Genomic DNA, 19,453 nt, shown 5'->3' with positions numbered 1-19,453 from the left:
AGTTCACACTCTAGTCTAAAACAAATCAACAGCTCCCACAAGCACCTGCAGCATTTCACCTCTGATAAGAGAAGTAGAAGTGATAATTGATTTTATCTGCACCCAATGCAAACTGCTTCAGGCTAAACTGCTTGTAAATCACTAACACTGTTTGAGCTACACACTAGAAACAAACTCGAAAATGAAAAAGGATTATATTAGGGATATCTGCAGCTCTCCTGGATACTGGGAAACACAAAGCAGTCTCCCAGCCTGCCTGGGAATGAATAGCATGAAAAGTTTCTGAGTGCATGTGAATGTATATACATACGCTCATCTCATCTATAGAAAATCCCAGGTACACAAGCACGATCTGATAAACGAGCATCTATGAGCTGCCAAGAGCAGATCGTACCTGCAGTACCCCACCAGACACCCTCTACAGCAACACACAAATACATCTGTGTGCAACTGGGAGTGCACATCTTGCTTCTCCATCCACCCTCCCCAGGCTTGTAGCAACCTTATTTCCCAGGCAGATACAGCAGAGGGAAAGGTACTTAGGATTTTTGACAATCAGAAGAGTCTCATTTATTACTAAAAATGGGTACGTGACAGCTTGGGGCCCAGTTGTGAGCAGGTATGAATCAGTCTCCCATCAGTGAAGCTATCCAAGATATCCCAGCTGGATGAGCAAGGATATTCCTCCACATCCACCCCCACGCTGAGCAGAGGAGAAAACTCATCTAAAAGAGTCAGTTTTGTAAGTGCATGCCAGTGGAGTACCAGTAATCTCCCCAAAGATTGCCATTTTCTTTAACAAAATCCCCCTTCTTAAAAAAAAAAAAAAAAAAAAAAAAAAAGAAGAAGAAGAAGAAAAGCTGAGGCATTAAAAGCTTTGGGAAGGAGTAGCATAAAGGGATGAAAAAAGTTCCCCAGCACTGTATTTCACATCTGAGATGGGAGAATTAGAGGCTAAAGACCTCTAAATCCATCCCTGCTTCAGGTGCTGCGCCTGCCTTCCTTTCATCTGCAGCGAGAAGGGGGTACTGGAGAGCTCTGGAGATTTTTATAAGCATTTTTAGTTAAAAAGTGTAGTAAGCATTTTAAGAATAATAAGCCCTAGGAGACATCAAAAGAGTTATCTGTTTTCTGACATCAAGATGTGCTGGTAGAAGAGACGAGTACTCGGACAGGCTCAGCGGGAGGGACGGTGCTGCCCCTCGCCGGGTGCGCATCTCAAAGTCACTTTGAGACAAACCTGTCAGCCCGGCTCCCAGCACACCTCGGTTATTAATGGGGATTTTGCAGGAACTGTGCTGTCACAGTACAAAAGCACAGCCACAGAGGATCCTTCACTCACAAAGAGGGGTCCCGGATCCACTGCACCTTAAAAAAAAAGGCAGATTTTGGAGCGCAAGTGGTGGCTGCCTGTGCCAAGAGGGACCTGGAGAATGGTGAGTGATGGGACGCTGCGCTGCTGAGGGATGGGCTGGCAGGGTCCCCGTAGGCTGATTTCCACGCTTTGCCATTAGCAGGTATTGGCCAGGAAGGGAAGAGGGCAGAAAAGCTGTGTGTCTTAACACAGAGATAATTTTCTGAAAGAAAAAGAGAAAGGCTAGAAGCTACTCTCTGCTTCTAATCACACAGTAATTTCTTCTATTGAGTGATTTTAATTTTTTTTTTTTTTAAGTAGTAAAAATCTAAACAAGGATAATGCACAAGATACACTGACAGGGAGTGGTGCCATGAAAAATTATCAGGCTCCTACTAAAGCAGCCATCATCCTGGAAAACATGCCCATCACCAGGGACTGGGTGTGGGGAACCAGCCCAGCACAGCTCTGTGCTACCAGAGCTCTGGAGCAGCCTCCAGTTCCTCTTCCCTGACCCTGTGCAGCACACTGGGAATGCACTGGTTTAAGATAATGAGTTTTCTGAGGACTCATGAGTAGAGGTAAATTACATTTTAAAGATTAGGTGGGAATAATAAGAATTAATAATTAGTCTTCCTCTTAAGGTGTAGGCAAGGCTGGAGAAGAACAGATGAAATGTAAAAAGCAGCAATAAAATGGATAGAAAAGACCACAATCTACTGAATCTTTGGATTCCCACTCCACCCTTAAAAATACACAAGTGCAGAGAAGCAGCTTTCTCCAAAGTGGAGGGTTTCTCTCCAAGCAGCAACCACTGCGATAGGTCCCACCAACACGCAAGCACTTACAGCAATTTTGGCCTTGATACTGGCCAGCTTGTCCTGGGCAGCTGCCAGCTCAGCGTTGGCTTTGCTCAGGGCCTGCCGCTTCGGCTCGACGTCGCAGTACACCTCGTGGAAACGCACGATGTTCACCACCCAGGAGCAGAGGCCAGCCGCGGCATAGGACTTGGTGGTGACAAATTCAGGTTTAAACTTGGGGTCTTGTAAATAGGGCTGAAGGGCTTTGAGACAGTTCTCATGGATGTTCTCCTTGTCAAACTTGATCAAGGAGTCCAGGAAGCCATCCACCCTGGCCATGGCGACTTTCGCTGCTTTCCAGCTCCTGTCCTTGGGAATCCTTCCTCCTGGGGCCATCAGCACCATCACAGCCGCAGTGACGTTGCTGACGGCTGAAGGCGGCGACCCGAAGGACCTCAGCTCTGTCAGATTCTTCTGAAAAGGGGAAAACAAGGTTATTAGACTAAAATGAATGGGCTTTCTTTTTACTTTGCCACTAATAGAGTCAGGCTCCCAAGCTATCAATCTGATAAATTGGGTTTCTCTCGGCCTGAACATCACTGCCTTTAAATCACCGCTGTGCGTGTTTACAGCATGCGTGTTCAATTCCCCACATCCAGCTACTTGCATCCCACCTGGGACCAGCACAGCACAGCGTTCCTTCCCAGACTCCTACCCTTTCCCTGCTGTCAGCCCTCTCGCCTGGGGAAGCAGAAGGTTTTCTGCCCTCTCAGAAGATCAGGATAAGGACAAAAGGAAAACTTTCCAAATGATAACCTCTACAAACAGCCCCCAGCCCCTCTAACACTGCCCCCCAGAGCTTCCCTTCACGCCCAGCTACGCCCTGTGCCAGAGACAGACACGTGTTACAGTCTTGTTGAATTTTTCACGTGCACCCCTGTATCATCCAGCACAAATTTAGGCGCTTTAACCAAGCACCTTTAGCAGGAGAGCACTCATCGGGGTGAATAGGCAGCTCCCCCTCCAGAATCAGCTCATCCCTGGGGACAGCCTTGTTCAAGGGGGAGCTCCCACCTCCTCCACTGCCAACACAGGCAGTTTTAACGAGTCTCTAACACGAAAGCGGGATGATTCTCAACCTAAGTGAAAAAAAGCTGAATTGTGGAGAAAGCATGCATTTCCTAACACACGCGCAACTGTGACAACGGGATGCTGAGGGTTTGATCTGCCGACATCTGAGCTCCTCTCTCCACGCACACACGAGTTACCTTTTGCACAGGACAAACAAGCACGGGTAAACCAGCTGACATCACATACTGCTCAATATTTTCAGTTTTGCTGGAATAATCACTTGTTACTCATAGCTCCCATTGCTTGGGCAGTGTCTCGTGAGCAGCAGCTGCTCTCATTACAGTAACGAGCGATGAGCAGCCACACTGGTTTGATGGGGCCAAGGTGTTCTTTACCAAACACAAGACCGCTTTGCAGCCAGCAGCGAGGGAGGAGGGGATGGGAAACCATCCGGCTAGAAACTCCTGTGGCAGTGCCTCCGGCCATAGCACGCCCCCATTTCAGGAGCCGCCTGCCACGCAGGGAATTCAAATGGGCTGGCCCCGCTGTGGATGCCCACACTGGAGGTCAACACCTTGCTAACTGCCACCCTTGCCCTGCTTTGCCATGATGGCTCCATTCCTCTGGGAGCAACAAGTCCACCCACGGCTGCCTAACGCTCTCCTCTGCATCACTCTCCTCCTCTCCTCCAGCTGCAAACCCTACGTGGGATCTCTGGCCTGCCAGGAAAGGCTGATCCTGTGGGTTAGTGTCCTTTTAATCCTGGAAATGGCAAAAAAACAAACCTCCCTGGCCCATTCACTTGTGTGGACCTTGGATCGCCTCCACATAATGCCACAGACGGTCTGCAAAAGACACGAGTCCAAACGAACATGGCTGCTCTTCTTTCAGACTAGCAGGTGACGCTGGCACAGACATGTCCCCGTATCCACATGCTTACTGAGCTCCTTGGTAGCTGACTATATATATTTATTACTGCATTCCACTTGACAGCTTTTCTCATTCTTTTCCCATTAATGCTGCATATAGCAGTGCTATCCAAGTAAGACAACTTAGATAATTGGAGAGAAACTATATATACACACATAAACACTGCTGATTATTCATGTCAGCAAGCAGGTCAAGCTCTCTGATGCATCTCCGATCAGCAGGTAAAGGAGACTGTGCCTTCCTGTGCTCTGCTATTGCTGCCTTACAGGTCCCTAGGGAAAATCCCAGCATCTCCCTAATCTCTGTCTAATGAGATATTCTACCGGTCCATCGTGAAACCAAAACTAACGAAGAGACAAACATTTTCTTTTTGTATAGTCTTTTTCCTTCCAGGAACAAGAAACAACACATCTCTGCAGCAAAGCCACACGTCTCCTGAAAGCTAATCAAACAGAAAACCCTTTCCTGACGACTGGGAGCTGCTTTCCGAACAGGGCTATGATTGAGCCATGGTTTGAGGCACGACTGAATCATGCCTTGGTGTGACCGTGGTAATAACTGATTTTCATGGATGCGCCTGGTGCATGGCCACTGCTCGGCCCCGGGTGCAGCAGGAGTTCTCTGCCCCAGGATGCTGCGTGAACTGCAGACCACGATAAATTGCAGATACTTATCTCTGGGACACATCTCAAAGTGTCAGGCTCCAAACAGAAACTCCCTTGAAGGAAAAACCTTTCAAGATACCAAAAGCCTTCCCTAAACCAATCACTTAAGGACTACTCTGACTGCAGGAAACTATCTGCCAGTGGTATCTTCCTTTGGAGTCACCTTGTCTGCAGCAATGAACAGCCCTACCAAGAGGTCAGCCTGCACTTGGTATTCACCTACCCAACACCCTCAAAACAGCATCCTGCCCAGCCGAGACAGACTGCTGAAGAACAGGACATCTCCCTGCTTGAGAATCCCCGGTACAGGATGAACCCAAACACAGGATGAGACTTCTGTACCAGTGCTTCTTATTGTGTCAAACCAAAAGTGACCCCACAAGTGCACCTGTGAAGCCAAGCTGTATGCAAGGCCTGAGGAACATCTTGGACAAAGAGAGGACAAGGCAAATCCAGCCCCAGCACAGCTGGAGAAGATCAGTTCAAATCCTCAGGCCGCCATGTTTTGTTCCTACAATACCACAGATCTCATGAGGAAAAGATGCCCAGAGGAGCTCAAGAAGGCACCAACTCTCCCCACTGCATCTGTGGATCTCTGCTCCTTCTTCCCCCACTTTGTCTTCCCCCTTGGCCAAGCAAGGCATTTGCCATGGGCTGTAGGAAGACACTGTTCCACTGTGCTGTAGATCAGAGTGGCACATGAGTCTTCCCATCACAGGTCTCCTTCCAAAGCAGGAGATGGGTCAAGTGGCAACTCGGGGGATGCCCATGCTCACTGCCAGCTGCAGCCACAACCTGCCAGCCCCACACCCACAAACACCAGTCTGCGGGGCTCACATGAGATCTGTCTGTGCTATGTTCTCAGCATCAGTTCCTTCAGCTCTCCGTGGCTGTGAGTAAAGAGGAACTTGGTATAGCCTTGTAGCTCCTCCAAGTCACCCCAGGGACTAAGTATGCACCAGCTAGGAAGAAGCTGGAGGAGGGTCAATACAATGCACAAAAACTTGGGCCATCAGATGACACTCCCCCCCCAAAACACAGAGGGAAGATACTGGATTCCCACAGGAATCTTCACCATACCTTATTGAGAGTGTTCAGAGCGGCCTGCGCAGCTGCCAGGGCAGGCTCAGCTTTGGCCAGGTCCTCCTCACAGTCCTTCTGTTTCTGCTCAACCTCCTGGGTGATAAGTGCCACTTTCCGCTCCTCCTCATCAGCGATTGCCTTTTCCCTGCTCACTTTCTCTGTCTCCACTCCCACCACCTGGATCAGCTTGTCTGCATTGTCATTCTTCTGCTTTAGCTCCACTTCTTGGGCTGCCAGCTTGGCCTTCAGCTCATCCACCTAGAGGGAAGAAACACATGTGAGAGTATGGACACTAACCAACTTGCTCCCTGCCCTGCCCAGCAGCACGGGCTCACACTGAAGTGGGGCTGACCAGCACCCAAAAGCATGGAGGGCCTGTGTCTAAAATAAGCAATGTCCTGGCAGCACAGAAAATAAGTATCTCTAGCTGTTAGCAGGATGCTGCTGCTCTCCTTTGCTCATGGTTGCTTGGGTCACTGTTGGAGAGCCCATGCGCGTGGTCCACGCACTGGAGCAGCCTGCCAGCAGCAAGGAACCCAGCGGGGGAGGAACCAGCACAGCAAGATGAGCTGGGGAGGAGGCTGTCCCACCCCTGCTCACTGCCTCTGCTTGGAAACCAGACAGAGGTGCCAGGGCAACATGAACGTTGCTTTGAGCAGGATTCCATGGGAAGTAGGTGGAAGCTTTCATTTCAGAAATTCTAGTGATTATTTTTGTACAGCCCAGGAGCCTCACTGTGAACCAGGTATTTGCAAGAAGCTTCTGTAATTATAAAGCCAGATACATCCAGCTTCAAATATGAGATCTGATGTTACATCACACCCCTGGTAAAGAGGGCATGTGTGCGCTGTGCATGTGTTTTGTGGTGAAGATGGCCTGTGCTACAATTCAGCTATACCTTCTTTCACTTCCTGCACTTTCATCCTTTACAACCACCAGGTCCTACAGACTTGTAGTGAGAAGGGCATTTTTCACACAGAAATAGAATCATAGAATGGTTAGAGTTGGAAGGGACCTTCAAAGGTCATCCAGTCCAACCCCCCTGCAAGGAGCAGGGACATCTCCAACCAGATCAGGTTGCTCAGAGCCTCATCCAACCTGGCTTTGAATGTTTCCAGGGATGGGGCATCCACCACCTCTCTCAGCAACCTGTGCCAGGGCTCCACCACCCTCAGTGTAAAACATTTTTTTCCTAATATCTAATCTAAATCTACATATAATCTAAATATTACAATGTAATCAGGTACAGTCCTTGCCAGAGGTCCAAGGCTCAAGGGGTTTTAAAATGTGATGTCGAATGAGCTTGAGAAGGGATGTCCCATTCAGCTGGCAGCCAAGAGGCACGGCAGTGGTGGCAGCTCCTCACACACCAACTCCGCCACGCAGCTGCTCTCACCCAGCAAGGCAGGAGCGATCTCCAGCTACACCCTGAAGCATTTGGGTGGTGGAGGAGCTCACACCAGCTGTCAGTTGAAGACAAAGTCTCCTTCTAAAAGCACACATTTCAATGCATTTATCCAGGCTCTGTGCAGACCACGGAGTTTTTCACTGTCCTGTCATTAGGTTCATAAAGGATTGCTCACGGCTCCTGGGGTGCATCTTTAATTATAGAAAAATACTTACTAGGAGGGAAGTAAGATACATGCTTTTGGTGATAACTCCATTTTTATACCAGAAGAGAGAGCACAATTTGCAATCTTATAAACTGAAGCTATTGATGTTCCACACCAGCTTCAAGCGGAGACTGGTTTCTTAGGAACCTCTTTGTGCGCTTCATCCATTGTCGTCTCCTGCTGCCTGGCACTACAATGCTGTTCCCACCAGGACAAAGACGCGACTGTAAATCTGAACAGCTCCGGCCTCGCAGGAGCACATAATCCCTTCAAGTCAGCAAACTAAGCGGCAGCTTCTCGTTCAGCTCCACGTCTTCGGGGATTGCAGGAAATTGAAGGGGGAGGCTTCACTGATGGCAGATATGGCTTGTGACCTTCTGCCCAAAACCCAGTAATCATGTGCTGGATACGTATGTGAATGGGAGCTTTAGGGGTTTTACACAACCATAACAAAACAAGCAAGGGATTAAAACCCACTGGTACTCAAAAGCCCTACAAAACGGGCAGATGCAAACCGAGCTCCCAGTACAGCCCGTGAGAACAGAAAATGCCCTGGCAAAACCTGCTTTTAGCCAAGCATGTGCAGTAACAGAAGAGTAAATTACTAGCTATAACATTGTGAGGATTTGAAAAAAAAAAAAATTCAAGAAATTCAGTTACAGCTTTGCCTGAAAGAAATATTTGGAAGGCCAGAAGTGCATGTTACTGCAAAGGCCCCTGCCCAACAGGGGTTGGGTTAGATGTTAAATTCCTGGTGGAAATAATGCAAGTTGGAACTGCAGTGTGCATCCTGAGGATCTGCTGGACCCTCTGCCAATAGACCACACCACGTCTAGGAGACATACGAGCCTCCAGCCTCCTTCACCTACAGCAGGATTTTGAAACGTGAAAGGAAGCGATCGTGTTTCCCCAGTGCAGCTAAAACTGAAATGCAGTTAATCAGGGACAATTTAACAGTGTTTGTGTAGTGGAAAGAGAAACAGGAGCTACGCCTAAACAACCAAACTCACTGTCTTTAGTGATGTTCTGGGGATGGCACAGGGAATGTACGTTTATGGACTTTACTCCTCCAGTTTCACCCCCTTAGCACAGCAAGCAATTTTCCCTTAATGCTGTACCCACATCCAGCAAAACCAGTCTGTCACATCCGTGTTTCCTCCCTTCCCACACATCCTAGTGCTCAGCCATAACAATGCCTGATGAGACACCAGTGAGCAGGGAGGACTCGCACCACAGCCTTCGGGGAGGCACAGGCACAGCAGAAACCTTAAATGTGCACCCAGTAGCTTGTGGAGCTGTCCCTGGCCAAGCAACTTTAGGAATAAAGCCATGGAAAGTTCTCTTCTTTCTACAAATATTACAGTAACGGAAGGTATTCAGACTTCCCCTCTCTCCCACCAGAAAGGGTGGCAGCTTGTACACAGCACTATTTTCTGTTTCTCTGGAAAATCCAGATGCTTGTCATATTTCAAGCTGTTAAACCACATTTCAAAACGCAGAGATGGCAAAGCCCAACCACCACTAACACTTATTATCTCAGAGTTTGCAGAAAACCTTCCCAGCACAGCTCCCACCTTCTGTCCTCTCACAGCCCAGAACTTCTCCTACAGTCACAGTCTCCCTCCTTGCACTCTCCCACTCCCAGTCCACCCTATGGAAACCAGCAGTGTTAAAAACCATTCCGATAAGGAGCAGGGCCATCCACTACCCCTTGAGTGTATTTCCAGGTTCCTGGTTATTCCTGGGCCGGCTCCATGGCACTCCTGGTCAGGGCCACAAACATACGCCAGGTAACACCACAGTGCAACATCACCACACGCAAAACACCATGATGCAAAAGGAGAATAGCAAAGAAAATATTGTCATGTCATACAACGTCTGTTCCTTGGAGTTGGTGCTCAGATGGAGAGGATGAAGACTGATGAAGACAAATAAGAGGTGATAACATTCTGGAAATTGAAGCCCTACCAATCTGGCCTTATGTACTGGGTTTGCACAGCAAGGTTTTTGTAGCAGGGGGACTGCAGGGGTGGCTTCTGTTAGAAGCTGCTAGAAGCTTTCCCTATGTCTGGTAGAACCAATGACAGCTGGCTCCAAGATGGACCTGCCGTTAGCCAAGGCCGAGTCCATCAGTGATGGTGGCAGCATCTGTGTGATAACATATTTAAAAAGGAGAAAAAATTGCTGCACAACAGCAGCTGGAAGAAAGGAGTGAGAAGATGTGAGAGAAACAACTCTGCAGGCATGAAGGTAAGTGAAGAAGAAGGGTGGGGAGTAAAGTTGTTTGTGGCAGAAATCCACCTGCAGCCTGTCGAGGACCCCATGTCAGAGCGTGCACACAAAGGAAGATGTGACCCAGTGGATAGCCCACACCCGAGCAGGCTCCTGGCAGGACCTGTGACCCCATGGAGAGGAGCACATGCTGAAGCAGGTTTGCTGGTAGGACTTGTGACCCCATAGTGGGCTCACAGTGGAGCAGTCCATTCCTAAAGGACTGCACCCCATGGAAAGGACACGTGGAAAGGACCCACGCTGGAGCAGTTAATGAAGAACTGCAGCCTGTGGGAAGAACTTCACATTGGGGAAATTCATGAAGGACTCTCCACTGTGAGAAGGGCCCCATGCTGGAACAGGGAAGGAGTGTGAGGAGGAGTGGCAGAGACAATGTGTGATGAACTGACCACAACCCCCATTTCTTGTGCCCCTGCACCACAGGGTGGGAGAAGGCAGAGAAACTGGGAGTGAAGTCGAGCCTGGGAAGAAGGGAGGGGTGGGGGAAGGTGTTTTAAGATTTGATTTTATTTCTCATTACCCTATTCTGATTTGATTGGCAATAAATTAATTTAATTTCCCCGAGTCAAGTCTGTTTTGCCCATGACGGTCATTGGTGAGTGTCCTCCCTGTCCTTATCTTGACCCACGAGTTCTTTTCCATCTTATTTTCTCCCTGTCCTGTTCTCCTGAGAAGAGGGAGGGACAGAACAGCTTGTTGGGCACCTGACATGCAACCAACGTCAACCCACTATGCTTCAGTTTAAAGGAAGCCAGGAACTCTCAATGTGAGGGAAAGTTTGAGTTCTAGAAACCCGTCAGTCTGCAAGACATTGCTCACAAAGGCACTAAAAGGCATGGGGGATGCATGCATGCAGCAGGGGCACCTGACACTGGACTCAGGCATGGACATAGGGCCACCAGGGCCAAAGGGAGTTGCTAAAAAAAAGACAAAGAGAACCAGATCCATGTGGTGGAGCAGGAAGAGACTGTTTTATGTCCAAAACAGGAGCACAGGATTGGAGATTCACACCTTTTCAAAGAGATGAGCTCTCACAGCTAACAGTGGAGTCAGTGACTTGTCCTGCTAGGTTCTTGCCAGCACTGTGGGCCATACCATGCTGTGGAGCAGTCACACACATGTGCTTTAGGAATTACCATCCAGACACACCACAGAAAAGTCACTGACACATCCAGGGGAGGTGAGAAACCACCACTGACTTTTCCAGCGTCTGCCAACACCAATGCAAGCAGATGCCTTGTGGGCAACATGTAGCTGATAAGCAGGAGAAAACAAGAACTACAAGAGAATAACAGGACAAAGAGAGACTGAGGTGGCATGGAAAGTCACAGTAGACTGTCAGCCCAAAGAGAAAAGGGAACATTATTAACCTCCTTCCCATAGGCAACAGCAGGACAATAGCAGATCAAGGCGTGTGCAGGAAGATCCAGCCCGTGCCTTACCATGCGGAATATCACTGTTGGCCACAAAAGGGTCAGTGCTTTGTTCCAAAGGGTGCTAAGAGATGTGAAAAACCTGTGAGCAGCTTCCTGAGGCCAGGACAATTTGATAAGCAATTAGTAATGTGATGTAGAAAGGGAAAGACCAAAGCAAATGAGAGATTCAGCAGTAATGCACTGTGACTCCAACGTGGAAGGAAGAAGTGCTTGCCTACCACCAGGACAGCATAAGAACAACTGTTAAAAAACAGAAAACCTGGAGAGGAGGCTCCCTGAAGACTCATTTTATCTGATTGTCCCTGTCTTTTTTCAAGAACACAGAATACACCACAAAGATCAGCGATTAATTGACAGAGCAAGCAAGACTTCAATCCAGTGATACAATATTAACAGAAGTCATCCTAAAAATTACTCAGCAACAGGCTCTGAACGGAGTGCTGACCTCTTCATAGCAAACATCACTCTGAAAAACAAATGACTCATCTCACACATCATCTCAAGTCTATTATGTCCTAATAACTGGAAGCCGGCTTCTGCTTTTCTGAGTACGGAGGACAGTCATTGTCTGCAAGGAAAGGTGGTTAGGCATGTTCGCTACTGGAAAACATTTCTTTAGAAGAAAAGTTGGTCAACAGTATTAAGATGTCCAAATCTCAAACAAACAGACAAAAAAAAAAACCCCAAAACCAACCAACCAAACAAAAAAGAGCAAGTATGGAGGGGAGAAGAGTACAAGGAGAGGGAGAGGTTATTTTGAAACTGGAATGGATAAGTCAAAAAATACCAAAATACCCTGCAACTACTTGCACAACAGCCCCCTCATGCTGAAGTCACATTGAACAGTCTATAGAAACACAAAAACTCATAATTAACTTGTCACAGCATCCAAGCAGCAGGAATCTGGAGAATGCTGACAATGGAAGCACTAGTCTTCAAGACCTAAGGCACAACCAGGTCACACCCAGGTATCAATACCCTCCTCCTTTGCTTTGAAATAAAATAAAAATAAAAAATAAAAAAAATTAAAAAAATTTAAAAAAAAGAAAAAAAAAAAAAGAGAAAAAAAGAAGAAAAAAGAGGAAAAAAAAAAACAATTAAAAAAACCCACACAACCAAAACCCACTGCATATTGCTTCCAAGCACCATGAACACAACCTGGAGATGACACACCTGAGTGAGGCAGAAGACTTGTCACTTCCTCAGCATGAAGACCAATCGCTTCCATGGGTGAATGTAAAGTTCAGACTTTTAAATCCACATTCACAACTGAACGTTCCAGTATGATTTCCAATTCTGCTAAATATCCACACACTGTTTTCAAATCAACAGCAGTTTTGACTATTGCGCACAACTGATAATTCAGGTGTTTAATTTTAGGCCCCCAGTGCTAATTTTAGATTCAGATTTGACATATTTGTCCTCGCTGCTCTGCATCTTAATCAACTGCACAAACAGGCATTTCTCGCCCCAGCCATACTCCAACCAGATATGAACTTTGCATTCTTTTACCCTTCTTCCAACAGGAAAACCAATGCCTTCCTATCTTCCTCCCCAGTCCTCCACCATAGCTCAGCACCTATTTTGTGGGTCAACAGAGAACTCTTGCCAACATAACATCCATATGAAGATACACCTGAAGAACATAGAATTGGTTGACTGACACTACAGGGACTTGTTTCCTCTTAAAAGGTTAGTTTCATATTAGTTGCTCCCCTTAAAAAATAGACCTAACCCATCTTGTCCATCACTGGGGCATCATCAAAAACAGCAGCACCCCACGGGTCAGCAAAATTATTTGCTTCCATAGGTAAAGGCAGATGTAAGGTCTGCTTTGCAATGACGGCACAAACCCATTGCTCTGGTTGGCGTCATTTGTGATAGGTCCTCTCCTACTGGCTGTCCAGCCTCAGCTGCATCCTTACAAAGGAGATGCTAAAACCTGCAAAGGGGACATGAAACACGCCCGCTCCCCTCCCGTGTCCTCAAAGACCTGCCCTGCACTGTGAAGAAAGCAACCGTTTGAGGCAAGATGTAGACTAGCAGAGTTGAGAGGCACTAATAAAGCTCATACATCACCCTCCAGCAAGGCATGTATCCTATCGAGCGTGACAGACGTGATTTATGCCACCAGCATTATCCAGAGCATATATATGGAAGAGGTTAAACCTACTAGTCTTTCAATCACACCAACTCCCTGCATTTCTTTGGAGCAGCTTCAGGAGAGGCCCACTTACCACAGTAGAAGCTTGTAAGTGATAGTTTGTAAGAGTTAATAGAATATAAAATTAGCAACAGATGTAGATAGCAAAGCTCTGAAGGGCAGCTTGAGTCACTACAGAGAGGTTTGTGGAATACTCAGAACAACATCTAGTCTCTAGCACAGAAGAGTGTCAGCGCTGCTCTTTAGGGTTATTTTGGGACACCTAATCTACACTTCACATACACATTAGTTTTGCTTAAAGACAGACAGCATAATGCAAGGAAAAATGAACATCAGCCTTATTTTAAAAGGATGCTCTGTTTAGTTTGAAAGAGAGGATTCCTGCTGAAGTCATTGTAGATTTCCTGGATGCAATTCCAAAAATCTCTGATCTTCCTGTGTTTTATAAGCTATTTTGTCACCACAGCTGAAATATAATCATTAAAAGATGTACACAGCCAACTGGATGGCCATCTCATTTTACTTACTGAGATTTTTCATTTGGGATTAGCACCACCCAAACAGCCAGAGACTGGACACACATCTCTTCCCTTTTTTCCAGTACAGAACATAACTTCTGCTCCTTGAGGAACCAGTTCAAGTCAGACTAGAACCAAGGTCTAGCAGAGATTTTATACACTGCACAGCTTCAGCCTGTAAAGTTCTCCTTTGAACCAGGATGCAGAGACATCCCTAACAGAGGAACAAGGAAAACCCATCGGCTGTCAGCCCCAGAGGTTCTGCTTACCTGTGCAGACGTACTGTTGAGCTTCTCCAGGCCATTCTCTAGCCGCTCCATTTTTGCTTTCAAGTCCTTGCCCTTTTTCAGCAGCAAATTCTGATAGAGTTTGATTTGCTCAAGGAACGACTTCGGAGTGGTGTAGTTGTATCGTCGCTCGTTGCTCAGATACAATCGAGATATCTCGTTGACGCTTGTGTGGACATAGGCCATGAATTTGCTTATTGAATCTTTCACTGAATCCTAAAGGTACGATGAGAATACAAGGAGAAAATATTTTTTTTAAAACAGAACAACTATATACAGCACAGACTTGTGCCATATATAAAGGAATTTATTAACTTTTTATTCTGCTGCACCAAAATCCAGGGTGCAACATCTAAGTTGATTCCTTTTCATTTGTTATCTCTGAAATAACTTTGCTCGTGTACTTTATACCTCTTTTTATATCTTTTTATCTCATGCTTTATCTTATTCCAAGCAATTTTTCTAGCTTTCAGCTCTATAAAATAACAGCCTTTTAAGTATAAATTTGGACTTTTCTCCTGTACAAATGGGGAAAGTGCACACTCATAAAAAGAAACGTTGTAGAATTTATTCTTCCAAAATCCTGCTCAGAAAAGCTAAATAAACAGAACGGAATCTCTTTTAGTCTAGGAGCAGGCTGTCATCAATGAGAACTTGACATATTTTTGCCCTTGAGAATTACAGTCGCTCAGACACGCACGTGGGAGACAGAAGCCTATGTTCCCTGCAATAATCATAGGCATCGGGTTCTTTTCTGCACCGATTTGTAAGCTGCCTCTCTTGCTAGCAAAACAGCCACTTCCCTGGCCATACTGTCAGGGTACACACACGAGCGTGGTGCCTGTGGTTGTATTTCCATGCCCCTCTCTGAAAAACTACCAGCAATTCCTCTCCAAGCAGTCACCTAGACGTCCCGGGTAAGTGCTGGAGGGCAATTAAGGTGAGGAAACCCTCTCTGCAGTATTGTCCTCATTGTGTAAGGCATTGCTTGCACTGAAGGGAGGGACGAGGTCACATCTGGCTGCCATCAGCATGTGGCCAAGGGTGGCCAGCGCCTGCACCCCGTAGAGGAACTCAAACCCAAGCATGGCTCAGCCACCCCAAGATGTTGGTGGGTGAGGTGCTCACCTCCACACTCTCCGTCTCTCGCAGAAAGCGGAGGCTGACAGACTCAAGGGCCTCCCGCGGCCACTCCTGGAACCAGTCTATAGCTGTGCAGCTGACGATGGCGGGGAACCTCCTACTGCGGACACGCAGCTTGCTACCAACGGGTGAAAAACACAGCGCAACCTGTAAAGTCCAGGGAAGGAGAAGGTGAGAAGACACAGCCGGGAACAGGCCTCGGGCTCCAGCTGCGCAGCCCAGGTTGGGCTCTTCCGGCCACTTCCAAAGGAAGACCTGACGTGACCAGTGAAGGTACAGCAACCTCAATCTTCGAGCCCTTGCTCTTCAGGCCAGCAAAAGGAATGGAAATGCCTGGAAAAGGCATAATCTAGCAGTAAACATATTTTTTCTCAACAATAAAGACACGCAGTGGTGTTCAGCACTGCTATGGTCAAAAGCAGAAGCCTGGCATGCTGTCAAGGCTGCAGTCAGGTTTAACACAATCGCTCTTCCCTGCTTTAGCAGTGACACAAAGCGTCACCCAGCAGGGAACTGGGACCCAGATTCAAGCGGTGCAACTAGGAATTAAAGTGAATGGATCTAAATTCTCCTGGCAGGACCACAGGCCTGCCTGGATTGTTTCGTCAAAAGCCAGCATTGAAAAGGGTTGAAGTGGCTCAAACTCAAAATCTGCTTTTATCAGAATGAGGAATTTTTTTAAATCTCGAAACAAAGCAGAACAGAAATAAAAGCATTTGTGAATAAGCTTTCCCTGCTCATTGCATTTTTGCACAGCAGGTCCTTTGCTTTTCAGGCTTTTATTTCAGTCCAACAGCTGCTAAAAGTTTCTGAGAGGCAGCAAATTGTGCAGCGTCTGTGGATCTCTCGGAAATCTCTCTTCACGTTCCTCTGGGGCCTGGTCAAGGGGCTGTTACTTCCCTGCTCAGCACCATTTCTCCATTTCTCCTTCCTCCTTCTTCCAGCACCCCTCCCTCATCCTCCTGCCTCTCAGGAAGGCACAAGCTCTCCCTTTTCCAGAAGGAAATTCCTCACCCAGGGTGTAAAGTCAGGACAAGTACACGTACAAAAGCCCTCTTCCGCACCTACACTCCTCTCTCTCAAGACCCTGAGGCAGAGGGTGGGTTGGTGCTCACGCTCCTTTGGGCCAAGTGCTCCTGCACTATTCCCAGACGTCCAGCGTGCCCTGGACCAGCGACGGATCCAATCAGCTCTCTGCACAGCGCGTGATGCTGTCACAAAACGCTGGGAAGAATAAACAGCACTTCCTGGCTGACCCCATCCATCTGCTCTAACACGCCGTTAAGGAGAAGGGCAGACAAGGAAAAGGATCGGCCTCAAGTAAATCACATTTATGCTGCCTTTCCAGCGTACCTCATTAGCTAACGGGAATACATCTAGGGAGGGACAGCAGAAGATATCCAAGGTGCCAGAAGAGCTACTAAACAGCATCAGCACTCATTGGAAATTCCCTTCTACACTGGGAGAGGGAGAAGGACTGGATTCCCTCTCCTTGGACAGCTCTACTGTGGCATGGTCTCCAAATTTTCCCTCAAAAATCAACTCTCCAGCTGTTCCCCATCCTAAACACGTAGCTACCTAGATCAAAAAGGGATCAGGCCACCCTGCCCCACTGAATGTGTCCCACCAACACAAACCAAGCAGTGAGCAAGGAGGAGGATATGCTTTTATCAAGCAAAGATCAAGTCTTCACTCATTGCCCACTCTACCTCCCTGCTCTGGGACCACAGCACTGCACAGTCTTGGAGATGGGTAAATACCTTCTGGAAGAGTCTAACTTCTAACTTTCTCCATGTCCTGGGCATACCTGGGGAGTCCTGAAACTGTTTTGGGATCTTAGGACATTTTTATAAGGCCTCTCTATGCTGAAATATGGGCTGCAGTGGAAGAAACTCTGTAAGAAAGTTGTGTCCCATTCAGTTCCCAGTAGTCTGTTTTTTAAATTATGGTTTTTTTAATTCTTCTGGCTATGGATTATCAGCAACACGAAGACTGATCCCCTGTGCAACTTTTCCAAGCAGCAAGACCTAGTCCTGGTGCATCCCAGTTAAACCCCTGTGTATGGCTTTGAAAATGGAGAGGCTGGTCCTGCTCTGCTCTTGAAAGAGAAAATTTTCAACTCCCATAGTTCTTTCTAAAGCCAAGAACCGATGACAGACAGACAGCATTTCCTACTCCTTAGTACTACTTGCTGAGAGAATCTCAGTTCATACCGCAAACAGGCAGAAAAGCACTTCAGGCTGTAGTGCGATCTCCCTACAAGGTAGCCCAACACTTCTCCACCCCGTGCCCCTGCTCCAAGGTCAACGGTGAGGACACAAACTCCCCCAGCCTGTCTCACCTTCAGCTGTCGTCGAACACGCTCTATAAAAAACTTCCAGCAAGTCTCTCTGGAGTCCACCAGCCCCCGCCCTTTGACTTCATTCCTCACGCTGTTGACGATGTTTTCAACTTCATCGTCGGTGAAGAGATCAGGGATTTCCCCTAAGAGAAGGGAGCACATTTTGGTTTACTGGCCTCAATTTTGTTGCAGTCTTAGAGCAAAGTGAAGTGGCTGCCTCCCTCTTCAGAGGCTCACAGAAGCCACTTCCTTCAGAAAAAAATCATTGTGCCAGGTGGCCATGGGGTCCAGCAACAGAAAAGCGGCACAGAAGGTCGTTCTGCTGAAAAATAAACATCTGTGAGAGCAGACTTTCTTCTAAAAGCACAAGGTAAACAAACACAGAATAGAGCCCAACTACAAAAAGTCAATTTTTTTCTGATCTACTGTACTAATGAGATTACAAAAAAAAAAAAATCAAATATCTAATATGATAAATACAATAACAAAACCATTTCAGTTTCACAAATTATTTAGTTACATGTACAGTTTCTACATCTGTTCAACAACATTTCCAGAAGCGGTTAAGTAACTCCCAGAGCACTAAAACATTTTAAAAGTTAAGAATTTTTTAAAAACTTTTAGAAGTTAATAGTTATGTAACTGATTGCCAAAAACGTACCCAACCAAATATTTTTTAATGGTTCCTTAATTTATCACCTATTCACTTCCTTTCTGTCTTCTGATTTGTTTGAAATCATCGCTACTGAGCGAGACACTGTCAATATGAGCACTAATCACTTTGGAAAATACACTAATCAGGAATCTGCTCATTTATAAGAAAGATTAAAATACGTATTTTGTTCTAGCTTCTTAGGTGATGACAGGAAGAGAAACAAGTAAGAAAAACAAGCACACAGAGAGCAGAGTGCAGCCAGCCCCATCAGTCAGCACCAGCTCATGTCATGGGAAATCACGGTCCCTGCGCGGTCCCTTCCTCAGTCCAGCTGCAATTCTGAGCTGCCTCCCCGGACCCTGAGTGAGGACCTCTGATTTGTCCCCACTTCCCCCCATAGCAACCTCAGAAAAACATAACACCATTCAAAAGCAACGTAAGGTGACCTGGACGTCTCAAAGCCAGGCTGCTCTACCCATCCCTTGCTGCAGGACACTGCCGAACTTCACCTTGAGTCATCTACATCACGCATAAGAGGTGGTGCGAGTTACTCACCACCCTCCACAACACCCCTCTCCAGCTTACAAATTCATCACAAGCAGGGCTTGTTTGCTGCTCAAACCATCTGGCCAATTTACAGCCACATATGTCAGCTCTGGAGTAACTCACAAACTATCGCTCCCCTGTGCCGCCAGCTCTCCATCCCCCACCATCCATGGAGGTCACCTGAACCAGCTGATGTCTTCACACTCCTGACTCAGAAATAAGGCAACAAATGGCACACAGTTAGGGTTAGTAGCAGTAATTTACCATGGAGTCATAGGCAAATGCCCACTCTGGGTCACCTGGTGTGGTCATGGTGACACAGCTCCACACTCTCACATGCACTGTAGTGCAGTGCACCTGGCACAGGAGTGCTTACCCACACGTGGTTGTGCCATGTTCTGCAGGGAAACAGAGCATCTGCATGCAGACTGGCTGTTCTGCAATTGTTTGGGAAAGCAACAACTCAAAAACCTAAACGCATCTGGAAGAACAAAGAGGAAAAGGACTGCAATAGGATAAGCAGCTAGTTGACGCACACAGACATGGTCATCTGGT

The 19,453-nt window shown here is 47.1% G+C and overlaps 1 protein-coding gene across 1 annotated transcript in view; it reads right to left on the bottom strand.

The window, feature by feature from the left end:
* DNAH9 (dynein axonemal heavy chain 9) overlaps positions 1-19,453 on the bottom strand; it is a 169,583-nt gene that overhangs the window by 76,354 nt on the left and 73,776 nt on the right. The window contains exons 46-50 of the mRNA XM_086762087.1: positions 17,698-17,840; positions 15,342-15,503; positions 14,196-14,429; positions 5,901-6,161; positions 2,203-2,628 (exon numbers count right to left, since the gene is read on the bottom strand). Coding sequence (XP_086618213.1) covers positions 2,203-2,628; positions 5,901-6,161; positions 14,196-14,429; positions 15,342-15,503; positions 17,698-17,840 — 1,226 coding nt within the window. The remainder of the gene's footprint in view (positions 1-2,202; positions 2,629-5,900; positions 6,162-14,195; positions 14,430-15,341; positions 15,504-17,697; positions 17,841-19,453) is intronic.

This window comes from Chlamydotis macqueenii, chromosome 18 (genome assembly GCF_036417535.1).
Source record: "Chlamydotis macqueenii isolate bChlMac1 chromosome 18, bChlMac1.mat, whole genome shotgun sequence".
In the NCBI taxonomy this organism is placed as follows: Eukaryota; Metazoa; Chordata; class Aves; order Otidiformes; family Otididae; genus Chlamydotis; species Chlamydotis macqueenii.
This window is presented reverse-complemented; position numbering and strand designations above follow the sequence as displayed.